Below are 22,864 nucleotides of genomic sequence, written 5' to 3'. Positions count from 1 at the left end.
GCTACCTCCACCTGTTCGCCTCTCCTGGCATGGCCGACACACGCATCATGGCATGAACCAGCACCCCCGTACGACCAATCGTCGACACTACCCCTACCGTAATCGCCTACATCTGCATCTGATGTCGTGATTAGCGCACTTTTGTTGCAATGAACACCGCCTCCGGATTTTCAGATCCCCTCGTCTCCGATACCCCGCTGCCCTTCGACGAGCTATGCACGCGCATCAATGACCGCATAGTCACGTTTCTCGACGCGACAGATGTATCCGATCGCGTCAAGAATGTGCAGGAGCAGACGCGAACCTCGCTGAGGGTGATAGCAGAGGCTTTGGAGAAGTACAGGTTGGTGCTGACCATGTAGGCGACGTGCGGAAGCTAGGGACTGACAGCTACGTAGCCTACCAGAGCTCTCTTTATCGTATAATGGCGGCAAAGACTGTTTAGTTCTTCTTATACTATACCTCTGCGCCATGCACAGGCGGGGCCTAACGCAGACTACAAATCCTTCGTCCAGCATCGAGACCGCCGTACAATGCGTGTACATACAGGATGCGCATCCCTTTCCCGAGGTTGAGGAGTTTGTCGCGCATAGTAGCAAGATATACTGGCTTGCCCTGTTAGAATATGCGAAACCTATGAAGGCTGCCTTCGCCGACTACTTAAAAGACACGCCATCCGTCAAGGCCATATTGGTGGGGACACGACGGACGGATCCGCATGGCCAACATCTGAAGCACTTTGACCCGACCGACTCTGGGTGGCCGGCCTTTGTTCGGATACATCCTGTCATAGACTGGCACTATGTGGACATATGGACGGTACGTGCAATGCACATCATGTACTATCTGCTTACTGACGTCTTCAGTTTATACGTTTCCTCAATATACCTTACTGCTCGCTATACGATCGTGGATATACCTCACTAGGCGGAACCACTGATACCCACCCAAATCCAAAGCTCGTACGCCAGCCGTCTACGCCACAAGTGCCCCAGACTGGGAATGGAACTAGCGCTTCCAAGCCGAGGTTTAGGCCGGCATACGAACTGGTGGATGACTACGAGGAAAGACTAGGAAGAGATAGGTAGACACATGTTGGTACTGCATTTCCACTGCACCTGCATTGATTTGTTGTTTCGCGCGATGGCACTTGTTCCCGGTTGGCAGAAGCACCTTCTACTCGGCAGGCAGCGATCGCTTCCCTGGATACACCTGGTCACTGCATTGAGACATGACGCTAGTCAGCACGAGCTGGATTGGTGTATCACATTTACCTTACAGCCATCTATACTTCGCATCACATATCCCCGCTCGCACGATTGATATTTGAATACATCGGTCTTTTACTACAATTCGTGTTCGCACAAGACTTATCCGAGCGCCATTCCTCTGCCTTTTTCTTGGGTCATTTTCAAACGGACGGGTATTTGAAAAGTATCTTGGTGTAACTGCAATGACAGAGAACCCGTTGACAGCAGGCGCAGCAGTTCACAATCACGCGAGCCGAACATCGTCACGACACAAATGTAACCGTGTTTGTGGGTCTTTTTTTCTCTCTCGTCAGACTGTTACTCGCGTTCCCCAGGCGCATGTGCTGAGTTGTGATCACATGGCTGCCAATCGATAGCGCCCACACGCAGTAACTTCGTGCGAAATCAGTCTATCATCCTGTGGAACAAGCACAGGAGATGCACATTGATGAACATCTTTGGAGATACTTCTCGGTACGTTTTATCCTTCTACATCAGTCGTACCCGAAGCTAACCTGTGCAATCTGTACAGGAAAGTGATAATCCAGTTTTGCAGCAATCACACCATCATCAAGGCAACAATTAGCGCGAAGTTGATGGAAACACGGCTATTGCGTGACCGGATATAATATTCGATGCCATTTCAGGCACTGGACATGTTCAAAACACTTTCCTCTTCGTGATGCTCTCAAGAATCAGCTTTCACGTTTTCTTCCTCTTTATGCTCGGAAATTGTACAGATTCAATCCCAGACGTGCATTCCGATTTCGTTCCAGGATCAGGTCTCCTGTCTCTGGCGTCTCTAAACCTTACTTCAGTTGACCTACTGGAGTTACCGATAGTACGAGACACCAGCGGTGAGAACTCAATTCTTCCAATCATCTGTCCCATCGTCACGTAAGACCTCGTCTGATAATCTGCGCAGCTCAAATAATCACCTCAGAAAACACAGTGGTATGCGGCCCGGAAGATGGCTCCTATACGGACGTCGACAATCTCATTTCCTGCTTCAATTATCTTCGGATCCTCGGCAAAACTCCCTGTGAGTTCGACAGTAGAGAGCCGAGAACTGTATGTTGGCACGGGTTCAATGGCGTTGTCGTTGGTATAAGTACAACCGGGTAGCGTTAGAGCAGTTACTGGTATGCTCACCTTCGCTCCTTTACTCCAACAATCGACTGTGAGACTGGACAGACCTGACATATATGGTATAGCATCGATCTGTCGTTAAGTGTCTTGGCTGTCATTGATGGCTGCACGAGACCTGATCACAGTTGCGCTGGTTTCGCGGTTGCCAATGGGAATGGAAATATCATGGTCGGAGGTACTAACTCCGATTATGAAAATCGTGCCTGGGGTTGAAGATCGCGGCTGCCTCAATTGTTGCAGTCGTGTTCACTCCTGGTGTCGGGGTCGATGAAGTCGGACCCGCGGTATGATTCTTAGCGTCTGAGCAACGACTTCTAAAGCTATTGTCGACTATATACAGAGATCTTTTCGAAAACGGTCGTCGTAAGTTGCGCTCTCGAGGAGTTGACACTGAAGATGTCGCGATATTGGCTCGCACCAGAGTCGAGAAAATGGCCATGCGCATCATCCACAAATACATTTCTTCAGCATCAATGGTTTCAACACGTTGACTTCCCCGCAACATTCGCTTGAGCTAACAACATTCCCCAGACTTGGCATTGTGATGCTAGGTAGATGCAAATCTGGGGTCACCAGTTTGAGCTAACTTCCTCCAACCAGGAGTTTCTCCGGACCGATATGCTTCGCATGCATGAGCCAACTCTCGGCCACACCCGTGATGCACGTCCAAACTACCCGATCGAGCTACACATTGGTCACGCGGAATGATTCATGCTGCTCCATGTACGCAGGTGTTTCCGCGGCGACATTCGCCATCGAATCCCACCTAAGAGGGCTCATTGTTTATATGAAGTCGGTGGAGATCAAGCCACCCCTTGAGCTTCACGGAGATAATCAGCGAAAATTGTTGCGGTCCAAACGCCGACTCGTTATACATAATGGAGCTTCGACGTATACATAGTTTCTTCCAGAACGACCAAGCACCATCATCTCACATCGCAGCAAATACAAGACATGAAGCTTTCTACCTCCTTTCTACTCGTTGCGGTAGCTGCAGTCACAGCATCGCCTACCCTAACTTATCAAGACACACCAGCAAGAGCCTTGGAGAAGAGAGCCAGCATTACAGATGCTGCTAATATTGGTTTCGCGATGGCAAATGGCGGGACAAGAGGGGGAGCTGGTGGTCCTACTACCACCGTCAGCACTTTACCCCAGCTCTCGGCCGTAGCCAACTCTCCCGGACCTTTGAACATCGTAGTTCAAGGAGCCATCAGTGGTGCTGCAAAAGTACAGGTCGGCTCTGACAAGACCATTATTGGAAAGACCGGAAGCTGTACGCCTTGGACTCTCTATACCATATGAGCTTTGACTGACACGTTACAGCCCTGACTGGCATCGGTCTCACAATTCTAGGCCAGAAGAATGTCATTGTGCGCAATATGAAGATTGGCAAGGTGCTTGCCGAATACGGTGATGCCACGACCATTCAACTTTCGACCAATGTATGGGTCGATCATTGCGACTATTACGGTGACGAGACTGTTGGCAAAGACACCTACGATGGTTTGGTCGATCTTTCGCACGCTGCCGACTTCGTAACCATCTCCAACACCTATTTTCACAATCACGTACGTCGTTGTACTAATACCCTCAACAATACGCGGTGGCTAACACAACGCAGTCCAAAGGCACCCTAGTAGGCCATTCCGACAAGAACGCCGCCGAAGACACTGGCCATCTCCGCGTAACATACGCGAATAATCACTTCTACCGCGTCAACAGTCGCGGCCCGTTACTCCGATTCGGCACAGCGCACATCTTCAACAACTACTACAATGAGCAGTCTACAGGCGTGAATACCCGCATGGGTGCGCAAGCCCTGGTTCAAAGTTCGGTATTTGAGAACAGTGGCAAGAAGATGGTGTACACGGAGAGTAGTGCGGAAGATGGATATGCAGTCGTTGAGGACGTGTTGTTTGGTGGGCAGAGCGCCAATACAGCGCCTTTGGGTAAACTGAATGCGCAGAGCTTTCCCTACAAATACGAACTTTTGGGAAGCGCGAACGTCAAGGCGGCTGTTATCAAGGAGGCAGGACAGACCTTAACGTTTTGAAGAGATTGTGGTTGGACACTTTATGCACATTCAATGACCTGCAAGTACTTCATGATCTCATTTACCCCTTGATACAATTCAATACTCTTCCGGCTTCATCAGCGGCAGCTCCTCGCCCACGTGACCTTTCTGAGCATTCATTCTGTTGATCACGTTGAACACGCTTCGTCGGTCACTCCTCTCCATCACGACATCTTTCACGTCAACGTAAGAGAGCAGCGCACTAGATCCCAAGTAATCAAAGATCGAGCTCCATGCAGTGTCTTGGAGTCCCACGTCTACAAGCTCCACCGAAACAATCTTAGAGGTCGATTCAGACTCCGAGATACCGGTGGATAGAGACAGGAAAGAGAGTAGGGCTGAAGAAGTCGTTATTGCACGGTTGATGTACAAGCTCTTGAGCCCATCTTTGATCGGTCGCCAGATGAGCGATTTAAGGTTGCAGCACTGAGTGCTTCTTAGGCCAAGAGATTCGAGATTGCGACAACGTGACACGAAAGAGCGTATGCCGTCCATATTATCCGTATTTGGGAAGTGCTTTTGGAAGTTGGAGTAGTGCGGGCCGCTATGTTCATCGTCATTATACCTCGTGTCAAACTCGTACGCTCGATCACCACCGGGACCCGTACCGTCGATGTATTCCAAGAACAAATGCCGCAGTTGCATGGCCATGTCATTCTGGATACAAGCCCCGATGATTGCGATATCGTATGCCGAGGGAAGCGTAAGTTGAAGGTGAGTAAGCAAGGGAAGATGCACGCGCGGGGAAGAGAATATGCTCGCGATGTTGCTACGAACAAGCTGCAGGAAGTCGAGATCAAGCTTGAGGCCGTAGTCTTCACCGTCTCTTTGGTCAACTTCTAACGGTGCGCTACGCCAATTTTCTTCGAGCGCGACATCAAGGCGCTTCAGCGTTGGTAATTTGGAGACAGCCTCTTCGATCCGAGGGATAAAGGCGAACGTGTTTGCTACCAAAAGGGCCAACTTTCCAGCCAGCCCAGTACCATTTTCGGTGTCCCTCTTTTCGAACAATCCCTCTGGGCTCAGTCTTAATTCAGACAACATGATCTGTGAGCGCTTTATGCAAGGCGCAAACTTAGCTTCTTCTCCAATGATATATTTCTGAAGTCTCGAGATAGCTGTGTTCTCCTAGGTGTGAAATGTCGCATAATTATGTTGGAAGTAGAGATGGGTGATAGCGTAGTCGAAGGCTTTACAGACTAGCCGAAGCTCCAGCTCCCGATGAAGTACGTGTGGGTAGTCATAGCCGTCGAGGCCACATACATAATCAAAATGGTGAACATTGCAGGTCCAGTCCCAGGGATATTCGGGTTTAATCCAGGTGGCGGCATCTGCGATGTAAGAGAAGATCTGGACTCGTGATAAGCCTGCAGTAGCAAATCGGGCGATGAGGAATATACCTCGTCAATGAGGTCAACAGAGAGCCGATCCAATATAGACATCCTCATATTGATGCCTAGTGGAAAATGCGACAGAGGCTATCGATGAGGAGCGGCAGGCAATATGGCCCGTGCCTGCGACCATCCCTTCCTCGAGACTCCTTGGACCTTATCAGCCTATCATCTCGGACTTGCAATCAGGTGGCTGCAGCTCCGTCTTACACATACACATACTGTGGCAGGCCTGAGAAGCAGAAAGATCCTACAGACCCAACCGCGTACTGTACCGCGGCTTTTATCTGGCGATAAAATGAGGGGCTCGCCCCAGCCCAGGCGGCCGTCCGCCCCGTCCTGCTTCAAACAGCATGTCGCCAACATCGTCCTTCAGGGTCAGGCTTGCCGAACTTCGCGACGTTCCACGGGTAACGACTGTCGCTCTTGCCAGTCTACCTGATGATCCAGGGTTCGAGTTCATTTGGAGGTACAGACGCCAATATCCTGATGACAGTCAATTCTTTTGGTTGCAAGTATTCAAACATTACCTCTACCATCCCAAAATCACGTTAATCGTGGCTGAAGAAGTAGCGTCATTGGAGGAAAAACGCGAAGATCGGGGCGAAGCAGTAGCAACAATATTCGCTTTCGCATTATGGGAGAGAAACGGGAAGAGTATGTTGACACAGGCTCTGACAGACCTGTGGAGTAAGGGCGTGTTTAACGCGCTACACTGTGAGCATGCACGCGCGAAGCTCGATGAATGCCATACTGAGCAATGACAGGTTACATCACCTTTCTGGAAAACTGGGCTATAGGCAAGGAGTTCAAGCGGCGCGATGGCGATCCGAGGCGCATGATGGCCTTCCAGAAAGCGCTGAACTATTCCCACTCAAAATATTGGGAGAAGATGTATCCTCAGAATTACTACCTCGTTCTGCTTGCAACACATCCAGACTATCGTCGGCGCGGTGCGGGCACTGCGCTCACTCAATGGGGTGTTGATCGGGCTCTGGCTGCTGGCATTGACGTAGGCCTGGAGGCAAGTCCGATGGGATTTCCACTGTACCAGCATATGGGCTTCGTTCTGTTGGAGAATCTGGTAATTAAGCCGGATGCGGATGACGATCCTGCGAGTATGCTGCTGAGGGTCATGGTATATGACAAGAACAACAAGTTCTCAATGGTCTGATTTTGGGAATCGTCAGCTTGCGATTGAGGAGGACCGTAACATGGGCTTATTGTGTGTTGAGTTTGGGTGCCAGGTGGGCGCTGAGTCGCCGCTGGGACGGGGGCGGAGGTTAAGACAGCACCCCAAGCGCCGACTGCCCACCAAGCTGCCACCGCGCGGTCGCTGCATTTCGTTCCTTCTCCAGCAAGCCACACAGACATGCCACGAGGACCGGGAACGGCGCAACAACATTCGCTTCTTATGTTCCCATTAAAATGAAATGGTGCTGAATCTGCATGCTCGACACGCGGCAGCGGACGGTGTTGTCGCTCGCAGCACCGCTCAGGATAAAGCTATAAGAGTATGGTCGTTGTCGCTTGCCATTCATGTTATCTATTTCAATCAAATCATCCCTTATCATTGACTTGACAATCTGTAAAGCTTTCTGTTACTATACATCGCCAGCTATGAGTGTCGGAAGATCAGCAGCTACACGCGTATGCGGCAAGCCAGTGGGCCACGTTGGGCTCGGAATGTTAGGTCCGTCCCACGCTGCCTGAACATTCCAGACGCAACTTACTGACGGCAGACCCTTCAGGTTTGACTCTTCCTCCTCCATTCCCTCAATTCGAGCGCGAGCACCAAATCAGTCTGCTGAAGACGGCATTACACCAGGGTGCAAACCTATGGAATGGAGGTCTTCACTACGGCACGCCGAAGTCAAACTCGGTACATCTGATGCGCCACTACTTCGAAAAGTACCCCCAGGATGCTGAAAAGGTCATCTTCAATATCAAGGGCGCCTTCAATCATGGAACAGGTCCAACCGGAAGTCCAGAAGCTATTCGCGCATCTGTGGAGCAAGCTCTCGAAGGGCTAGGGGGCGCGAAAGCCATTGATATCTTTGAGATGGGTATGAGACCGTTCACAGGTTGATCTGGGAGCGATGACTAATGGACTTCCAGCACGCGTCGACCCCAACACGCCCGTTGAAACATCCATCAAAGCTTTAGCTGAGCTGGTAAAAGAGGGCAAGATCGGGGGCATTGGACTATCTGAAGTCAATGCCGATACCATTCGCAAAGCTCATGCCGTTCACCCCATCTCAGCCGTAGAAATCGAGCTGAGCTTGTTCACACCCGATCCCCTTCGCAACGGAATCATGGAAGCATGCTTTGAACGTACGTCTTTCCGCGAAAAAATTTGCTTGCATTTCAGACACTGATAACACCATTACAGTCGAGATCCCTGTGATTGCGTACAGTCCGGTCGGTCGAGGCTGGCTCACGGGCAGTTTCAGGACGCTGGATGATCTTTCGCCCAACGATTTTCGCCCGAAGATGTTCGATCGCTTTCGACCTGAAGTGTTTGATCAGAACTACAAGCTTGCCGAGGCCGTGGAGAAGATTGCCCAGAGTGAAGGCCTCAAGTCGGCACAAGTCGCTATTGCTTGGGTGGCGCGGCAAGGGGCGATTCCCATTCCAGGGTCTACCAACATCGAACGCGTTACCCTGAACAGCAAGCTGGTAAAATTGACCGACGAGAATATGGAAGACCTTCGAAAAGCCCAGGTGAATTTTCCCGTCGCAGGTAAAAGATATGGAGGAGCGCATGAGAAGCTGCTGAACGGTTGAAAGTTGAGCCGAGATTGATGTTGTCATACTGCAGATTTCGGAGTTTAGACGGACGGACATATTGCTACGTCGATTCACCTATTGCCATCTACTTCGCCGTCCTCAATATCATTCTTACTTTACGAGGTCTCAATCTTTAATTGCTACATCCTAGTCACAATGAGTTCAGCATACGAAGAATCTGAAGAAGTCGCAGTCACGTCGCAGAACACGACTCATGCACATTATGGATCGTGTGCGGTCTGTGCGAGGGCAAAGAGCAAATGTGTGAGGCGTCCAGGGAACAGCAGCTGCGATAGGTCAGTCGCTACAATATGTCTGACGAATTAGTACCTACGCGTTCAATGAGCTCAACATGTTCTTAGATGTACACGACTACGAAAGGTCTGCCAGACCCGGGAGCCAATGAAACGCAGACGCAAGGCAAGAAAGGTGACGTGAGTCAAGTTAAGCGGCGTCGAATATTTGGTGTCAGAAAGCTAAATTGTAAGTAGACGATCCGCTCAATTGCAGCATCTGGAGGCACAGCTTGCAGACATCACTGAAGCTCTAGCCAACAAACATGCGCTGGAGGCATCTTCAGAATCGGGAATGCATACTTCCACATTGCAGCAGGCGACAAGATTACATGAGAAGAGTAATATTGTGTGTCAGGCACCACTGACCATGACTCCAAGCGCTACCGGATCTGTCGGTACTACTGTCTCTGTCCGCGACGCAACGCTGGGGATGGACGATCCCGACCATGCATCAACGGAATCGAACGAAACAAGTACCGACACCCTATTCGATCGCTACCAGAGACTGATGGCACATCATATGCCTTTTGTGGTGTTTCCAACCGGTACCGATGTTTCAAACTTGACTAAGAATAAGCCGTTCTTGTTGCAGGCTATCAAGATAGCGGCTTTCTTCCATGATACTGCAGCCCAACAGATCATGGTGAAGGATCTTATACGAGAGATCTCGGAGAGGGTGTTGATCAATGGTGAGAAATCACTCGATCTGCTACAGGGTATGCTAGTGATTGGAAACTGGTATAATCTGCATCTCTTCGCACCACCAAGCCACACAGTACTTCTGCACCTTACCATGGCGCTCGCTCACGATCTGAATATCGATCGCGCACCAGGCTTTTGTGAGAAGGCAGCTCTAATGGCAGCGTCACAAGCGCACGGCGTGCCACAGCCGGCGAAGGTCATAACGAACGACGAGCGACGTGCAGTTCTTGGACTGTTCTATTTAACCTCGCAGGTATTCACGTCCTTCCGTAAGATCGACACCCTGAACTGGACTCCATGGCTTACAGCTTGCGTTGATGTACTAGCGCAGACTCGAGAATACGAAAGCGATCTTTTGCTTCTACACCTAACGCAGAGTCAGCGCATCATGCAAGAAGCCATGGCTACCGACTGCGACCATGCTCCAGTGCAACTATATGCCAAATCGTTCTTGAGCGATCTCGACAGGGTTGCACTAGAATCTGGAATCGGAGCGACGGCGATGGTATCGCGTTTGCAGCAAGCTTGCACCCGGACTGCGATCTGGGAACGCTCATTCGGGAATCTCGCCACCTACACAGTCAAAGGAATAGACCTACGGCAGCGACTAGACGGAATTTGGCAATGTATGGACGCGGCCAGAAGGTACACAGAGATATATTTAGAACTACCCATCGAGGACTATCTTGTCGTCCCATTCGGCGTGTTCGCGCAGTTTGCGTACATATTCGTTGTGCTTGTTCGAGCAAGCCTGATAGAGATGGATGGCTGGGATGTTCAAGCTCTTAGAGAGTTCGTTGACTTTTCGACACTTCTCGGCGAGGCTTCTCGACGGTACGATGCTGTATCGCAGGCTCATCCTGATGGGTTGAACCTGAACAACGACGCCTTCGCGAAGTGGTCTGCGAAGATCAAGTGGGCAAAATCTTTCTTTGACACAAAATTGTTGTGTTTGGATTCAAACGTACCGACAACAAATCAGCCTACGTTTGAGGTTAGGGCCACTGACGCGGACAAACCTCATGCACCGTACTCAGCTCCTCTTGCCCCTTTCGAAGCTCTAGAAGAGCCGACATCGAATTCATTCGCAGCTTTCGATGACTGGGGCAGTTTTGCTGACCAATCAGTCCTCCTTGAAGACATGGACTTCGAAGTATCCAACGTGTAGAACAAAGAGGATGGGCCCGCACTTCGGAAGCGGAAGCTCAACAAACCCAGCTATAGGCAACACGCATGCGATATCATCGGTGAAAGAACGAGTTTGGACCCAATCATGGGTAATGAGGACCGCTGGGTCTTGGCGATTGTATAAGGTTGGCTTTGTCCTACAATCATACCTTCCATTATATTACCTCAAAACTCAACCTGCAGATGCACCCTACTCGATATGGCTGATCGAATGCTTCGCCCTAACGCGGCCATCATTTCGTCAATTTTCACTGAGTCGCAACCCAACTTCATCGAAATATTTGCTCACTCCTTCACCAACTGCACATTCAAAGCAGAATTTCCAAACTGTCCGGCGGTCATCGTTCGATTGGAAACCTTACGTGGGTCTCTAGCCGTCGTTTCCGCAATCCAAGAGGCAGCCTCCCTCCAAATCCCGACTTATGTTCCCGAGATACTCTGGTCTGGAAAGGTGGCGACGGCAAACCACGGCGATGTAGACTACATGGTCACCAGATTCGTACCGAACACTGTGACTCTGGAGTCTGTATGGCCTTCCCTCAGCCTTACGGAGAAGACGTCTCTGATTGATGCTGTTGCAAATGCAGTCGATAAACTTCAACAGCTCGACATTTCACATGCACTCCTTCAACGGATTTTTCTAAACATAGCCCCGGTTGACGAAAAGAAGAACATTAGTATTGGAAGTCCATTTCTTGGTTTCGCGAAAAGCATTCGCGAGTTCATCGCGCTGTTTGTCGCTCAGCATCAAGCCAAGAACTTCGCTACCTCTTCCATAGAGGACGCGTTAGATGGCGACGGCATTATCATCAGATCTGCCCTACCAGAATTGGGTGAGTTACACCTTTCCTCTCACGATCTCCAGGCTCTCGAACAAAACCTGGTGCTTTCGCACAACGACCTCGAACCACGAAACCTGCTTGTAAAGAAAGCAGAGAGCGAAGACGGCCAACGGTACGAACTTGCTGCCATTATCGATTGGGAGATGGCAGGCTTCTTTCCTTCCGCCTTCGAAACAGCAGTCAAAGACATCTCGTTGGGCAGCTGCAACCAGTATCTGGACTATTATCTTATGTTCAAAGAAAAGACGCGCGCTATGCTATATAGTGGGGAGCCTTCCGAGAATCTGATTAAAGCTGTTCGACTCATCGATGAGTCGCGGGCTCTGCAGATGAAAAGAAATGTTGGTACGGAGATTCGAAGGCGTTGGATTTCTAGAGAGGGTCTGGAAATGAGTGATGACGCGTTAGAAGGATGGATTTTGAAGAATGCAGAAAATGGTACAAAGCATGAGCTGTGTCCTTGCTCGAAGGCGGATAATGATGAGCTAGAGAATCAGGTGCTCAAAGATTTCGGAATGTTGTAGCAAAGAGGAACGAGCACTGTGTTAGGAATGGTAACTGGTGCGAGTGGAATTCTCATATACAGATGACTGCGAAAAACTCTAGCTAGGTCATGATTTCAATGCATTGGTTTCTGCTTCAACTTTAGGGACGTTCGCGGAGGATACAACTCGCCAAAATTTGACATCAGTGTCTACATAGTGTATGCTATTGCCATAGTGAACTTTAGGTCTTAGACGTCAGACTCGTTACATTCCAGCTTTGATGCTTCACAATCTCACCTGCTGCCTTGAGGAAATTGCTTCGTATGAGATCAGTGAAAGCCGATTCTAATGTAACTAATTGGGTCAGTTCATTGAAATGACACTGTCTGGGTAGTGAACAAACCTTATGGTAAACGAGTGGGATTGATGCCTAACACGTCCCATGTCTACGGCGTTGCACAGCGCGGTGTGAGCAACGACAATGGAACTCCGTCCTGTTGCTCAAATGTAATGTGAAAGTCTGCATACTCATTTCTATGAAAGCGTATAGTGATATTCTGGGAATGCTATAGCGTATAAAAAACATAGCTCTTCCCCCCTATCCGCAGACAACAACACCGAATAAACCACACAGCATTGATACCACAAGCACAACCTGCACGTCCAGCTTAACCAAATCACATATCAACGCCTCTTCAAGCCACAAAACAACACAACACAATAGTATGTATCTCAAACCTCGGGCTTGTTTCCAGTGCCCTTTTCGCTAACACATTGCAGTGTCTGTCATCAGCTCCGAGTCTACTCCTGTCGACACCAACACCTGTGGGAAATGCGGGAAGAATTTCAGTGGTGCATCTAATAGGTGTACCTGCTATGACAACTAGGTCGTCAGGCTAGCTCTATCAGTCGCTGTAGTTCCATATATGGGTAACTTTTCACGGGGGGCGGATAAGTAGGATGTAGATCCTTTTCGCCAGTTGTACTGACTTTGATGAGTACGAGACTACATAAGAATACAAAAGATTCAAGCTTGCACTGTGACACTTGATGATAGTGACATTCATTCTACATTCTCGCTAGACGCATCCTGATCCTCTTCTCTGCCGCCGATGAACAGTGCCGCCAAAACTGCTGTGAAGGCGCAGATGCCTGCGAGAACAGCGTTCATGTTTCCATAACCAACCTTATCTCGTAGGTACCCAGCCAACAGTGGGCCTACAGTCAGCCCACCGCTCCATACCATACTGTTGATGCCGTAGAGTTGGGCGAATGGAGCCTGCTCAAACATGTCTCTATTCGCCTTGTAGTATTTCTCCACGATAGTCCCAGATTCGACAATGCTAGGACTGTTGATGACTGCCAGACCGAGTCCGTTCATTGCTAACAATGCAGAATAGAGTGCGATGATGTGACCGTTGTCTAATCTCTCGATGATGCTCGTCTCAGTCGGAAGTCGGAGTAATACAAGCGTTGGTATCAGCCAAATGAATCCAAAGACTGATACCGGCTTCGTGCCATAGTGATCGACACACCAGCCGAAGACTGGACCCAGCAAGAAATCCGCACCTCCCAGTGGTAGGAAGAGCAATCCAGCTTTCAGACTGTCAAATCCTAGTTGCTCAGAAGCTACCAATGGGACAGTAGCGTCGAAAGAACCAAGGAGAAGAGCTTGCACAAATCCAATCCATACGGACGTTAGCAGACCAGGATGGCGAAACAGCATGAGGATGGGAAGATTGCGGGTGAAGCGATTCGTTGGTTTGGAAAGGCGGTACCGAACGAGCGTAGAGGAACCGTTTGGTAGAAGAGGTGTTTGTTCCGTGTCTTGTTGTTCGTTGCTCCGATCCGGTCCAGAGTCATGTACCTCATGACTAGAGTATTTCGCAGCCACCTTCTTTTCTACCATGAGCAGTCGCAAGATGAAGTCTATGCCAATCAACACTATGGCCACGCCAAAGACACCTATGTATCCAGTCTTCGCGTACAATGAACCGCCAACAATAGGTGCGACAAGCGTGGAAACCGATATGAAGCTGAAGATAGTCCCCATAGTCTTGCCCAAGTTTTCGCGGCCTACAGTCTCAACCAAGATAGCAAGGCCAATGGTCCACACCACACCTCCCGAAGCTCCCTGGAGAAACCGCGCAATGGCCAAAACGGCAACACTACGTCCTAGAGCGAGAAGAATGGTCGAGAGTAGACATAGGATTAGCCCGAGTAGGAAGGGTAGCTTCCGAGACGAGAATAATGTGTCGGCTAGGAAGCCTGCGATGGGTGAAGACACACAGGAAGCTGCTGCGTAGACTGCTAGAAGGTTTGATATCGTGCTTTGGATCTGAGAGTCAGGGAGATCGATGCGGTCTTTCAGCAGGAACGGCAGTACTGGCACGATGAGCCCATATAAGAAAAGGTCCACGAACGCACCCATTCCCACAGTGAAGACTATGAACAATGGATGCGACCGCCATCGTATCCCTGGTGGCGGCATTGAAAAGATAATTCTGAAAATCGAAGGCGTAATGAGATGCAAAATTGATGTTTGTCAGATCTGGAAAGGGTTCTGAGAGAAGTTTCCGCACGAGCCTCATCAGCTTAGACGCATGCTGACGTCAATACTCAGGATGAAGAAGTAAGCGCCTTGTCTAAGTGCATAAGTGATCGGTCAGGAGAATTGATAGTTGCCCGCAGCAAAAGAACAATGCTCCTATGCGTAGTGAGGGCCTGCTCAATCATGCTCCTTCCAAAGTTCGGTCGTCCATACCGTTCTTTCGACTTACGAGAGGCGGTGACTGTGTCGAACTGCTTAGTTACAAATAGCGATAGCTTTCGCAAATCTCGAAAGTTGGAGGTACATCGCACGTCGACCCTTGAACAGTTGTCTGCATGTGCTCGCAAAACTCCTGGTGTTCGTCGTCACGTGCGGACGCAGCCTAGCGTGCTTGGCGCGGATCTCGAATTCGAGCTCCCGACAGCTTCGTCGGGTGAGTGCGACCACGCCATATAACTCCACTACTCACACAACAGTCGCTTCAAGATGGCGGACAAGATGGAGGGCGTAGTCATGGGCGGCGGTCTCGTAGATCCCAGCAAATACCCAGTGCCCATTGAAACGTAAGTGCAAGATCATGCCCAAAAGGTAGGTCCCCTTGATGCTAATGGAGAACTACAGTATTTACGTGAGTTAAACCACGAGCGCGCCAGCAACGCACTCACATTGCACTCGGTGGCGCGATTGCTGACAGCACTAGGTCAACAACCTCGAGGAGCGCGTCAAGATCGATACCATGAAGCAGGCCTTGACACGAGTCTTCCAATACTACGGTCCGATCCTGGATGTTATCGCAAAAAGCAGTCTGAAGCGGAAGGGCCAGGCATTTATTGTCTTTGACAGCGAGAAGGCTGCGCTGGAGGCGGTGGAGGAAATGAACGGCTTCGAGATGTACGGCAAGGTCATGAAGGTGCACAGGGCGAAGACACACAGCGACGAGACAGTCAAGCGAAAGGCACCGGAACTGTTCGACGATCACAAGCGGAAGCGCCTGACGCTTAGGGGTACGCATCTCCTACCACTTCTGATAATGCTCCATACTGACTGCCACAGACTTCAAGCGCGCAGAAGAAGACGCGAAAGCCCAAGCCAACCCAGTCGCCGCCGAGAAGCCTCGCGCAGCCAAAACCGGAGCAGCCGCTGTTCCCGACGAATACGTACGACCCAACAAGACGCTCTTCCTGCAGAACATTCCCCGCGATGTCGACGAGGACGACCTTACCACGATTTTCGAGCGTTTCGAAGGCTTCAAGGAAGTGCGCTTGGTCTCGGTCAGGGCGGTGGCCTTTGCGGAGTTCGAGAACGAGCAGTTTGCGATTACAGCGAAAGAATCGACGGCCAACACCCCGATCGGCGCAGAGGGCAAGCCTATGAAAGTCACATACCAGCGGCAACAGTAGGTTACTGCGTATGGATTTATTGCTATGGATTTATGCATTTTATGATACCTTGTTCGGCACAGATAAAGGCCGGCAGAATAGAGTCTTATTATCAAAAGGCCAACGTTTACATATATATGGCACAATGCTTATCTCTTATTTAGCTTGGTCGAAAACACCCGGAGCGAGATTGCAGACGGAACCTGGACCAGGGACCGCATTTCAGCATACTGGAAGGTGCATGTCTACATGCGAGAAGTTGACGAGCGAGAGCTAGCGAGGTGGATGGAGCGCCCAATAGACCGCAGACGAGACTACACGGACAGGTCCTACTAGTCGCTTGTAGAGCGCTTAGAAGATGACGTCTTCGTTGTCCTCATCGCCCAGCATGTCCTTGCTCTCGGCAACATCTTCTCGCGCCTCACTCTCCGTCTCTTCGTTCTTCTTCTTCGCCGCCACCCTTGCGGCTTCCTCTTCGGCAGCATCCTTCTGCTTCTTGTTGGACACTTTCTTCAGGCGGTAGAACTCTTCTCGGTCGAGCTCGTCAAGCTCAGAGTTGATGTATTTAATGGTGTTTTCGGTTCGGGGGATGATGACGTGCTCACTGTTGGCTGTTAGCTTCGGCAGTTGTATGGAAGGAAAGGATACCCACATGGCGTTTACACGGCGGTTGACCACCTTGATAACTTCGTCCAATATGACAAAGGCAGTCTGCAGACTAGCCAGTTCCACCAAAGTCTCGACGGCCCTTGCGTACGTCTCTCTGCATCTTTGTACTTGCTGACCACCCTTGCCCAAACCTGTCAGGGCGAAGTCGTTGTTCTGCTCGACGGTGAAGCTTTCGAATTGGGGAAGGAAGACACCAGAGACGTTCTCTTGTTTCGTCCGTACGCGGAAGCGGGCTTGCTTTGCGGATTCTTGAATCTGGTAGCCAATGTCGCCGCCGACGGCGTAGGTAACTTCGGCGAGGGAGAAAGCAGCGACCTGCATGACCCTGCCCATCTTGCGCTTGGCCTCATCGATACGGCGCGTTATCTCTGGAAACGGTTTCAGTTACATGGGCAGATGGTGGGGGTATACATGGCGTAGTCGTACCTCGAAAGCGCCTGCATGTGGTCAGCATAGCTTCACGAGTGGACTATAGACGGCGAGTGCATACTTGGTCAGGGCCTCACTCTTTCGCTTCAGCAGGTCGTGGCCGGTCTGGGCGCCCTTGAGCTTGCTCTTCATCAGACCCAGCGACTGCCGCGTCGCGAAGACGGCCTCTCTTGCCTGAGGGTCGTGTTAGCATCAGATGTCCTGCGGCATTGCATAGCTCGGGCTGGCGTACCCCGCTGCCAGACATGTTTGCGGCTCGAACAGTTGGTGGAGAAGTCTATGGGGCTAAAACCGAGGGTAGAGGCTGACAATGGCCGGAGATATTCTGGTAGATGTCTCGGAGCCAGTCAGCGTGCGCAGTGCGGCCAGGTGAATCCAACGGAACGTGACGCAGCTATGCCGGGAGCTATCTGAGACCCGACCGTGCGCGCGCGCCTGCCAACTCTGAGAAGCGGGTCTTCGGGATGCACGTTGCTTATTGGCTGCAGAAGACGGCTGACCGCTCGGACTCCATCGCTCTTTCCTCAGAACTTTAACACTTCGACACGCTCCGTCAGCCGTCCAGCACCGCACCCCCTCGCCCTCCTGCCCACCGCGGGCAACACACGCCCTGGCTCTGGCGCAATCATGCCCGGCGAACTCCTCAGGACCGTCACCGCGAGCCTCTCGCGGCCCACCAAGCGGAAGATGGAGCCCTCGGCGGACCTTTTCCTCATCACCGATCAGGACGTCGCGTACGAGCAGGACATTCAGCGCAACGCAGGCAGCGTGAAGCCCTGGCTCGACTACTACAGCTTCAAGAAGTCACGTGGGAGCATCTTGGAGCAGGCCTTTGTGCTCGAGCGCGCCGTCACGACGCTTCCGCGCTCGTACAAGCTGTGGAAGCTGTACCTCGAGCTGCGCACCAAGCACCTCTCAAAGAAGAACCCGGCCAAGTTCGCGGCCCACTATGTCAAGGTCAATGCCCTCTTCGAACGCGCCCTCGTCCTGCTCAACAAGATGCCGCGCATCTGGGAGATGTACCTCAACTTCCTCATGCAGCAGCCCCTCGTCACCACTACCCGCCGCACGTTTGACCGAGCCCTACGCGCCCTGCCTCTGACTCAGCACAACCGCATATGGGCCCTCTACCGACCGTTCGCGACGTCTGCGTCAGGCGAGACGGCCGTCAAGATCTGGCGTCGCTACATGCAAATCCACCCCGAAGATGCCGAGGACTTCATCGAGCTGTTGAAGGACATGCGCAAGTACACCGAGGCTGTGAAGAAGTACATGGAGATCCTCAATAACCCGCGCTTCAAGAGCAAAGAGGCAAAAGGACCCTTCCAGTTCTGGACCGAGATGATCGATCTGATGATTGACCACGCCAAGGAAATCGACACCAGCGACGACAGCGGTATCGATGTGGAGAAGATCATCCAGAGCGGCATCTCCAAGTTCCCCGACCAGCGAGGCATACTCTGGGTCGGCCTGGCGCGGTACTGGATGCACAGGGGCGAATACGAGAAAGCGCGCGACGTCTTCGAGGAGGCTGTCACCACAGTCATGACTGTGCGCGACTTCTCCATCGTCTTCGACACATACGTGGAGGCTGAAGAGGCTATGATTGGCATCAAGCTCAACGAGGCGGCTGTTCGGTCGGAAAAGGGCAAAGTCAATGAGGCTGCCGACGCGGACCTCGATATCCGGATGGTCCGCTTCGAATCACTCATGCAGAGAAGGCCCTTCCTGCTGAATGATGTCATGCTTCGACAGAACCCGCATAATGTCATCGAATGGGAGAAGCGCGTCGCTCTTTGGGGGGACAACAAGAAGGAAGTGGTCCAGACCTACACCGACGCCATCGCAGCAATCAACCCCAAGAAGGCACTCGGCAAGTTTCACGAGCTCTGGGCCAACTATGCCAAACTGTACGAATCAGGTGGCGATCTTAAGAATGCCCGTGTCATTATGGAGAAGGCTGTCAAGGTGCCCTTCAAGTCCGTCTCCGAGCTGGCTGAGATGTGGTGCGAATGGGCTGAGATGGAGCTTCGCAACGAAAACTTCGACAAGGCCGTGGACATCATGGCCAAGGCTACGCAGGCCCCTAAGCGGTCGAATGTCGACTACTTCGATGAGTCGCTGTCGCCACAACAGCGTGTACACAAGAGCTGGAAGTTGTGGAGCTTCTATGTCGATCTTGTCGAGAGTGTCAGCACCCTGGAGGAGACAAAGAAGGTGTATGAAAGAATATTCGAGCTTCGCATCGCAACACCGCAAACCATCGTCAACTACGCGAACCTGCTGGAGGAGAATAAGTACTACGAAGACTGCTTCAAGGTCTACGAGCGCGGCCTCGACCTCTTCAGCTACCCCGTCGCTTTCGAGATCTGGAACTTGTACCTGACCAAGGCTGTGGACCGTAAGATTGGCATGGAGCGATTGCGTGACCTGTTCGAACAGGCTGTGGAAGACTGTCCACCAAAGTTTGCCAAGGTACTATACTTGATGTATGGTGCGCTTGAAGAGGATCGCGGGCTAGCCAGACATGCCATGCGTATCTACGAACGCGCTACACGTGCCGTGGCCGACGAAGACAGGCTGGAGATGTTCAACTTCTACATTACCAAGTCAGCTTCGAACTTTGGTCTCACCTCCACTCGACCAATCTACGAGCGCGCAATTGCTGCCCTACCCGACGGCGAAGCCAAGGAAATGTGCCTCAAGTTTGCCGAGATGGAACGTCGCTTGGGAGAAATCGACCGAGCCCGAGCAATCTATGGCCATGCCAGTCAGTTCTGCGACCCAAGAACAAGCCCCGAGTTCTGGAAGAAGTGGGAGTCATTCGAAGTCCAGCATGGCAACGAAGACACCTACAAGGAGATGCTACGCATCAAGCGCAGTGTCCAGGCTCAGTACAATACCGACGTCAACTTTATCGCCTCCCAAGCTGTCGCTCGTGGTCAACAGAACGGCGCACCCGCCGACGAAGACACCGACCCTACCGATGCTGCTGGTGAGGACGCAATGGCCGCTCTCGAGCGTCAAGCACGCGCACCAGCTGGCTTCGTTGCCGCCAGTACCGGTCCTCAAGGTGGCAACATCAAGCCTGCCGAAGAGGCAGCCGCAAACCCTGACGCGATCGATCTGGACGACGACGACCTATGATTCACGAACCAAGGTTCCTTCAAATGAAGGCATCTTTAGGGTATACAATTAGGTCAAGGGTGGGTGGATTAGGATGAAAGACTTGCATTTACATTGGCGTTATTTGAGAAAGGTGACAACAACACACCTGGCTATCTTCGCAGGCTACCATGCTACTCCGGAATATTTCATTGCTTTGCGTGTACGTTCGGGTTGACCCAGTGCGGTCTCCCTTGCTTCGACCTCCACCAATTTGAGGTTTCGACAGTCTGATCTCTGTGTTTTACTCGACTTCGATCGATACCTTGACAACTTGTCTCGACTTGTTCTCTTACTTGCATCTACGGCGTTCTTTTACCTTGTGAGGGATTCTGCGCGAACGATGTCAATGGCATCTTGCTCTGGAGAGAGCCCCTGGTGGCTGGGCTGATTTCTTTTGTCGCGCGGTCAAACAAACTGTATGTTCTTGGCAACATCTTCTCAGCTTCATCATGTCATATAAAACATCTAGCCAAAAACAAACACTATTCACTCCGCACTGTCTACGCTCCTACCATGACGCATATAATCTGTCTAAATTTGGGTCCACTGAGGTTGAATACATACAATGATCATTTGCGCGATATTACTACAACACTGGTCATGACAGCATGTCGATATTCGTCTACCTTCGTAGTCAATATTGAACGTTCCTGATCACAAGCCTTCAAACCACCTGATCGCATGGAACCCGTTGGTTTCGTCTTGTAATACAAGTGTACCGCATGTACCGACTGTAGACGCCGCTTCCCCTATGTCTTACATTTCAGATGCCGGATACTCCTCTTCCGTAAGGATAGAAGTGGGGGAGACATCCACGTGCTTTGCCACGCGCTTTCTCTTCCGCTTAACTAAGACTGCGGGAGAGATAGGAAGGAGTAGTCCAAGCGTTTGGCATAATCGAGGCAGTTGCACTGGACTCAACCTTGTGCACGAGTGTATAATAGTATGTATTTCGTGCTCGTTCAATGATAAAAGAACCGCGGCCGATTGGATCTTGCATCCATTCTCACGTACTACTACTTCCGTTCCAATAACTGGAAGTGGAAGCCTTCTCTGGTGTCGATCTGACTGCCGCTTTCTTTTTGCTCGTTTTTATACCTTGGTGCGTTCGGGTTAGATTCATGCCCAGGCTTTGTTCTTTGCTCTTAGCATCGTTTTCTCGGAAGGAAGGGGGAGAGGAAGTGGTGACTCGTAATAGGGAAAGAGCCGTGAGACGCGTGGCGTGCTGACGTCGAACGCGCACGCATCAATGGATTGGTTGTGAACAGTAGTAGAACATCACATTAAGTCGTAACGCTTTTGGCCGCCTTGACTGAGATATTCGGTGAGCTGCACAAAGGTTACGCGGCTGCAGGATTTAGGTTCAAGAGTTTCGCGGCATAGTGATCGCAGGACTCGTCGACTGGACACGACACTTCAAAAGCGGCATGCTTGTGTAATGATCGCATACGAATACTCATTCCATCAGCTTGGGACTTGTATTACAAGAGTAAAGATAGTGATTTGTGGAAGAATTACCTTGATAGGATAACCACACTTTGTTTCGTCTTGAATAGTAGGAGTAGGGTTCCTCCGTTGCTGCTCATTACCCAAAATACGTTGCGTGTCACCTACTACTCGTGGCTTCACGCATGCTCACGCAGTGTTTGATAGCACCATTTACTGATCATGTCGTGAAAATTCCATTCCGAACCTGCATCGTCTGCAGTTGAAGCCCAACATGTTGTTGACTTCTACCAAACTTTGCACTGAACTTTCTCTTCCCTCGGGTAGAGGGGCGAGTGAGTCCCTCTACGTGTTCACCGTGATGGAGGTCCATCCCAGTACCAGGTCGAACACATGAATATGCCCCTTTAAGTAACCAGGCCCATCCTCGTCGATGTCTGGGTGTCACCTGTCACTGCCTCAAAAAGCCCTCGTACTCTTATTGTGATTTAATCAATCTCCTAGAGTTCGTACTGTGCAATGACTGGTGGCACGGCATCCGGCAACCTGTGGCACGATCCGCGATATGAAACAGCCTGACAGCCGTGTGTTACTACGTCAAAGTATGACGAGGATGCGCTGGTGTGGAGATGAGTCAATCAGCAGGCTGGGGCCCATCATGGCCCTCTCGGCATCAGCCGCATAGCGTGCACTGATCTGTTCGCCCTGAAGATCAAAAGAACGATATGTGGTGGTGTGGTGATGTTTCGAATGGCACGGGGCTGACCGTGGCCCTGTCAGAATAGGTGGCGTTGCTGGCGTGTCCTTAAATGGGTTGGTAGGGGTAGCCGAGTCATGGGTCCGCTTCAACTTGCTCACAATTATCCCACGCAGTCTTCATGCGCGAGATGACGAGCAATTTGACGGAAGTATGTCGTGATGAAGTCGAGATGTTGGGCTTTGAGGTATTGCAGAGTATGTTGTGCGAAAGATGCAGCTGCCCAGCGATGCCTGTTTCAGAAGTGTTACAGACGCAAGGAGAACAGTAGACAACCTCAACTGCTCTCCGTGAT

At 51.1% G+C, this 22,864-nt stretch overlaps 12 protein-coding genes across 12 annotated transcripts; 9 read left to right on the top strand and 3 right to left on the bottom strand.

Annotated features, from left to right (window-relative positions):
* Nucleotides 1-149: 149 nt before the first annotated feature.
* BKA58DRAFT_303772 (uncharacterized protein) lies at nt 150-1,088 on the top strand (the record flags this gene model as incomplete). Its single annotated transcript, XM_046166991.1, has 3 exons — nt 150-343; nt 399-819; nt 867-1,088. The coding sequence occupies 3 exons, from the start codon at nt 150-152 to the stop codon at nt 1,086-1,088; spliced, it is 837 nt and encodes a 278-aa protein (XP_046031702.1).
* Nucleotides 1,089-1,809: 721 nt separating this feature from the next.
* On the top strand, nt 1,810-2,512 carry BKA58DRAFT_25468 (uncharacterized protein). Its single transcript, XM_046166755.1, has 3 exons — nt 1,810-2,107; nt 2,176-2,392; nt 2,465-2,512. The coding sequence occupies exons 1-2, from the start codon at nt 1,933-1,935 to the stop codon at nt 2,373-2,375; spliced, it is 375 nt and encodes a 124-aa protein (XP_046031701.1). The 5' UTR covers nt 1,810-1,932; the 3' UTR covers nt 2,376-2,392; nt 2,465-2,512.
* Nucleotides 2,513-3,287: 775 nt separating this feature from the next.
* Nucleotides 3,288-4,455, top strand: BKA58DRAFT_351993 (pectate lyase-like protein; the record flags this gene model as incomplete). Its single annotated transcript, XM_046168561.1, has 3 exons — nt 3,288-3,675; nt 3,726-3,970; nt 4,024-4,455. Exons 1-3 carry the CDS (start codon nt 3,354-3,356, stop codon nt 4,453-4,455), a joined length of 999 nt encoding a protein of 332 aa, XP_046031700.1. The 5' UTR covers nt 3,288-3,353.
* A 78-nt stretch (nt 4,456-4,533) lies between these two features.
* On the bottom strand, nt 4,534-5,520 carry BKA58DRAFT_434574 (uncharacterized protein; the record flags this gene model as incomplete). The annotated part of the gene is made up of 1 exon (XM_046173276.1): nt 4,534-5,520. One exon carries the CDS (start codon nt 5,518-5,520, stop codon nt 4,534-4,536), a length of 987 nt encoding a protein of 328 aa, XP_046031699.1.
* A 531-nt stretch (nt 5,521-6,051) lies between these two features.
* On the top strand, nt 6,052-7,280 carry BKA58DRAFT_25391 (uncharacterized protein). Its single transcript, XM_046166754.1, has 2 exons — nt 6,052-6,584; nt 6,635-7,280. Exons 1-2 carry the CDS (start codon nt 6,221-6,223, stop codon nt 7,039-7,041), a joined length of 771 nt encoding a protein of 256 aa, XP_046031698.1. The 5' UTR covers nt 6,052-6,220; the 3' UTR covers nt 7,042-7,280.
* Nucleotides 7,281-7,539: 259 nt separating this feature from the next.
* Nucleotides 7,540-8,780, top strand: BKA58DRAFT_373963 (NADP-dependent oxidoreductase domain-containing protein). The gene is made up of 3 exons (XM_046169272.1): nt 7,540-7,933; nt 7,986-8,201; nt 8,260-8,780. Exons 1-3 carry the CDS (start codon nt 7,759-7,761, stop codon nt 8,652-8,654), a joined length of 786 nt encoding a protein of 261 aa, XP_046031697.1. The 5' UTR covers nt 7,540-7,758; the 3' UTR covers nt 8,655-8,780.
* Nucleotides 8,781-8,783: 3 nt separating this feature from the next.
* BKA58DRAFT_25382 (uncharacterized protein) lies at nt 8,784-10,933 on the top strand. Its single transcript, XM_046166752.1, has 3 exons — nt 8,784-8,953; nt 9,020-9,091; nt 9,149-10,933. Exons 1-3 carry the CDS (start codon nt 8,814-8,816, stop codon nt 10,821-10,823), a joined length of 1,887 nt encoding a protein of 628 aa, XP_046031696.1. The 5' UTR covers nt 8,784-8,813; the 3' UTR covers nt 10,824-10,933.
* BKA58DRAFT_25383 (uncharacterized protein) lies at nt 10,934-12,316 on the top strand. The gene has a single exon (XM_046166753.1). The coding sequence runs from the start codon at nt 11,043-11,045 to the stop codon at nt 12,207-12,209; it is 1,167 nt and encodes a 388-aa protein (XP_046031695.1). The 5' UTR covers nt 10,934-11,042; the 3' UTR covers nt 12,210-12,316.
* An 889-nt stretch (nt 12,317-13,205) lies between these two features.
* On the bottom strand, nt 13,206-15,039 carry BKA58DRAFT_373958 (major facilitator superfamily domain-containing protein). The gene is made up of 2 exons (XM_046169271.1): nt 14,935-15,039; nt 13,206-14,877 (listed from the first exon to the last, which is right to left on the bottom strand). The coding sequence occupies exon 2, from the start codon at nt 14,659-14,661 to the stop codon at nt 13,234-13,236; it is 1,428 nt and encodes a 475-aa protein (XP_046031694.1). The 5' UTR covers nt 14,662-14,877; nt 14,935-15,039; the 3' UTR covers nt 13,206-13,233.
* A 119-nt stretch (nt 15,040-15,158) lies between these two features.
* BKA58DRAFT_25328 (uncharacterized protein) lies at nt 15,159-16,286 on the top strand. Its single transcript, XM_046166749.1, has 4 exons — nt 15,159-15,284; nt 15,343-15,349; nt 15,422-15,725; nt 15,775-16,286. The coding sequence occupies exons 1-4, from the start codon at nt 15,208-15,210 to the stop codon at nt 16,119-16,121; spliced, it is 735 nt and encodes a 244-aa protein (XP_046031693.1). The 5' UTR covers nt 15,159-15,207; the 3' UTR covers nt 16,122-16,286.
* A 71-nt stretch (nt 16,287-16,357) lies between these two features.
* On the bottom strand, nt 16,358-17,605 carry BKA58DRAFT_25332 (ATP synthase subunit D-domain-containing protein). Its single transcript, XM_046166751.1, has 5 exons — nt 17,431-17,605; nt 17,260-17,372; nt 17,196-17,206; nt 16,753-17,137; nt 16,358-16,704 (listed from the first exon to the last, which is right to left on the bottom strand). The coding sequence occupies exons 1-5, from the start codon at nt 17,443-17,445 to the stop codon at nt 16,452-16,454; spliced, it is 777 nt and encodes a 258-aa protein (XP_046031692.1). The 5' UTR covers nt 17,446-17,605; the 3' UTR covers nt 16,358-16,451.
* A 220-nt stretch (nt 17,606-17,825) lies between these two features.
* On the top strand, nt 17,826-20,345 carry BKA58DRAFT_305313 (uncharacterized protein; the record flags this gene model as incomplete). Its single annotated transcript, XM_046167057.1, has 1 exon — nt 17,826-20,345. The coding sequence occupies one exon, from the start codon at nt 17,826-17,828 to the stop codon at nt 20,343-20,345; it is 2,520 nt and encodes an 839-aa protein (XP_046031691.1).
* Nucleotides 20,346-22,864: the final 2,519 nt, after the last annotated feature.

This window comes from Alternaria rosae (assembly GCF_020736505.1).
Source record: "Alternaria rosae strain MPI-PUGE-AT-0040 chromosome Unknown BKA58scaffold_1, whole genome shotgun sequence".
Classification (NCBI taxonomy): Eukaryota; Fungi; Ascomycota; class Dothideomycetes; order Pleosporales; family Pleosporaceae; genus Alternaria; species Alternaria rosae.
The sequence above is the reverse complement of the archived record's forward strand: the minus strand, read 5'-3'. Positions and strand labels throughout refer to the sequence as shown.

Bases quoted from the DNA above. Each gene is read 5' to 3' on its own strand.
- BKA58DRAFT_25468 (XM_046166755.1), top strand. From the start codon at position 1,933: ATGCTCTCAAGAATCAGCTTTCACGTTTTCTTCCTCTTTATGCTCGGA. The intron at 2,108-2,175 runs GTGAGAACTCAA...TAATCTGCGCAG, and splicing joins GATAGTACGAGACACCAGCG to CTCAAATAATCACCTCAGAA.
- BKA58DRAFT_25391 (XM_046166754.1), top strand. From the start codon at position 6,221: ATGTCGCCAACATCGTCCTTCAGGGTCAGGCTTGCCGAACTTCGCGAC. The intron at 6,585-6,634 runs GTGAGCATGCAC...GAGCAATGACAG, and splicing joins CGTGTTTAACGCGCTACACT to GTTACATCACCTTTCTGGAA.
- BKA58DRAFT_373963 (XM_046169272.1), top strand. From the start codon at position 7,759: ATGCGCCACTACTTCGAAAAGTACCCCCAGGATGCTGAAAAGGTCATC. The intron at 7,934-7,985 runs GTATGAGACCGT...ATGGACTTCCAG, and splicing joins CATTGATATCTTTGAGATGG to CACGCGTCGACCCCAACACG. The intron at 8,202-8,259 runs GTACGTCTTTCC...ACACCATTACAG, and splicing joins CATGGAAGCATGCTTTGAAC to TCGAGATCCCTGTGATTGCG.
- BKA58DRAFT_25382 (XM_046166752.1), top strand. From the start codon at position 8,814: ATGAGTTCAGCATACGAAGAATCTGAAGAAGTCGCAGTCACGTCGCAG. The intron at 8,954-9,019 runs GTCAGTCGCTAC...ACATGTTCTTAG, and splicing joins GGGAACAGCAGCTGCGATAG to ATGTACACGACTACGAAAGG. The intron at 9,092-9,148 runs GTGAGTCAAGTT...AATTGTAAGTAG, and splicing joins CGCAAGGCAAGAAAGGTGAC to ACGATCCGCTCAATTGCAGC.
- BKA58DRAFT_25383 (XM_046166753.1), top strand. From the start codon at position 11,043: ATGGCTGATCGAATGCTTCGCCCTAACGCGGCCATCATTTCGTCAATT.
- BKA58DRAFT_373958 (XM_046169271.1), bottom strand. From the start codon at position 14,661: ATGCCGCCACCAGGGATACGATGGCGGTCGCATCCATTGTTCATAGTC.
- BKA58DRAFT_25328 (XM_046166749.1), top strand. From the start codon at position 15,208: ATGGCGGACAAGATGGAGGGCGTAGTCATGGGCGGCGGTCTCGTAGAT. The intron at 15,726-15,774 runs GTACGCATCTCC...TGACTGCCACAG, and splicing joins GAAGCGCCTGACGCTTAGGG to ACTTCAAGCGCGCAGAAGAA.
- BKA58DRAFT_25332 (XM_046166751.1), bottom strand. The intron at 16,705-16,752 runs GTGGGTATCCTT...AACAGCCAACAG, and splicing joins AACCGCCGTGTAAACGCCAT to TGAGCACGTCATCATCCCCC.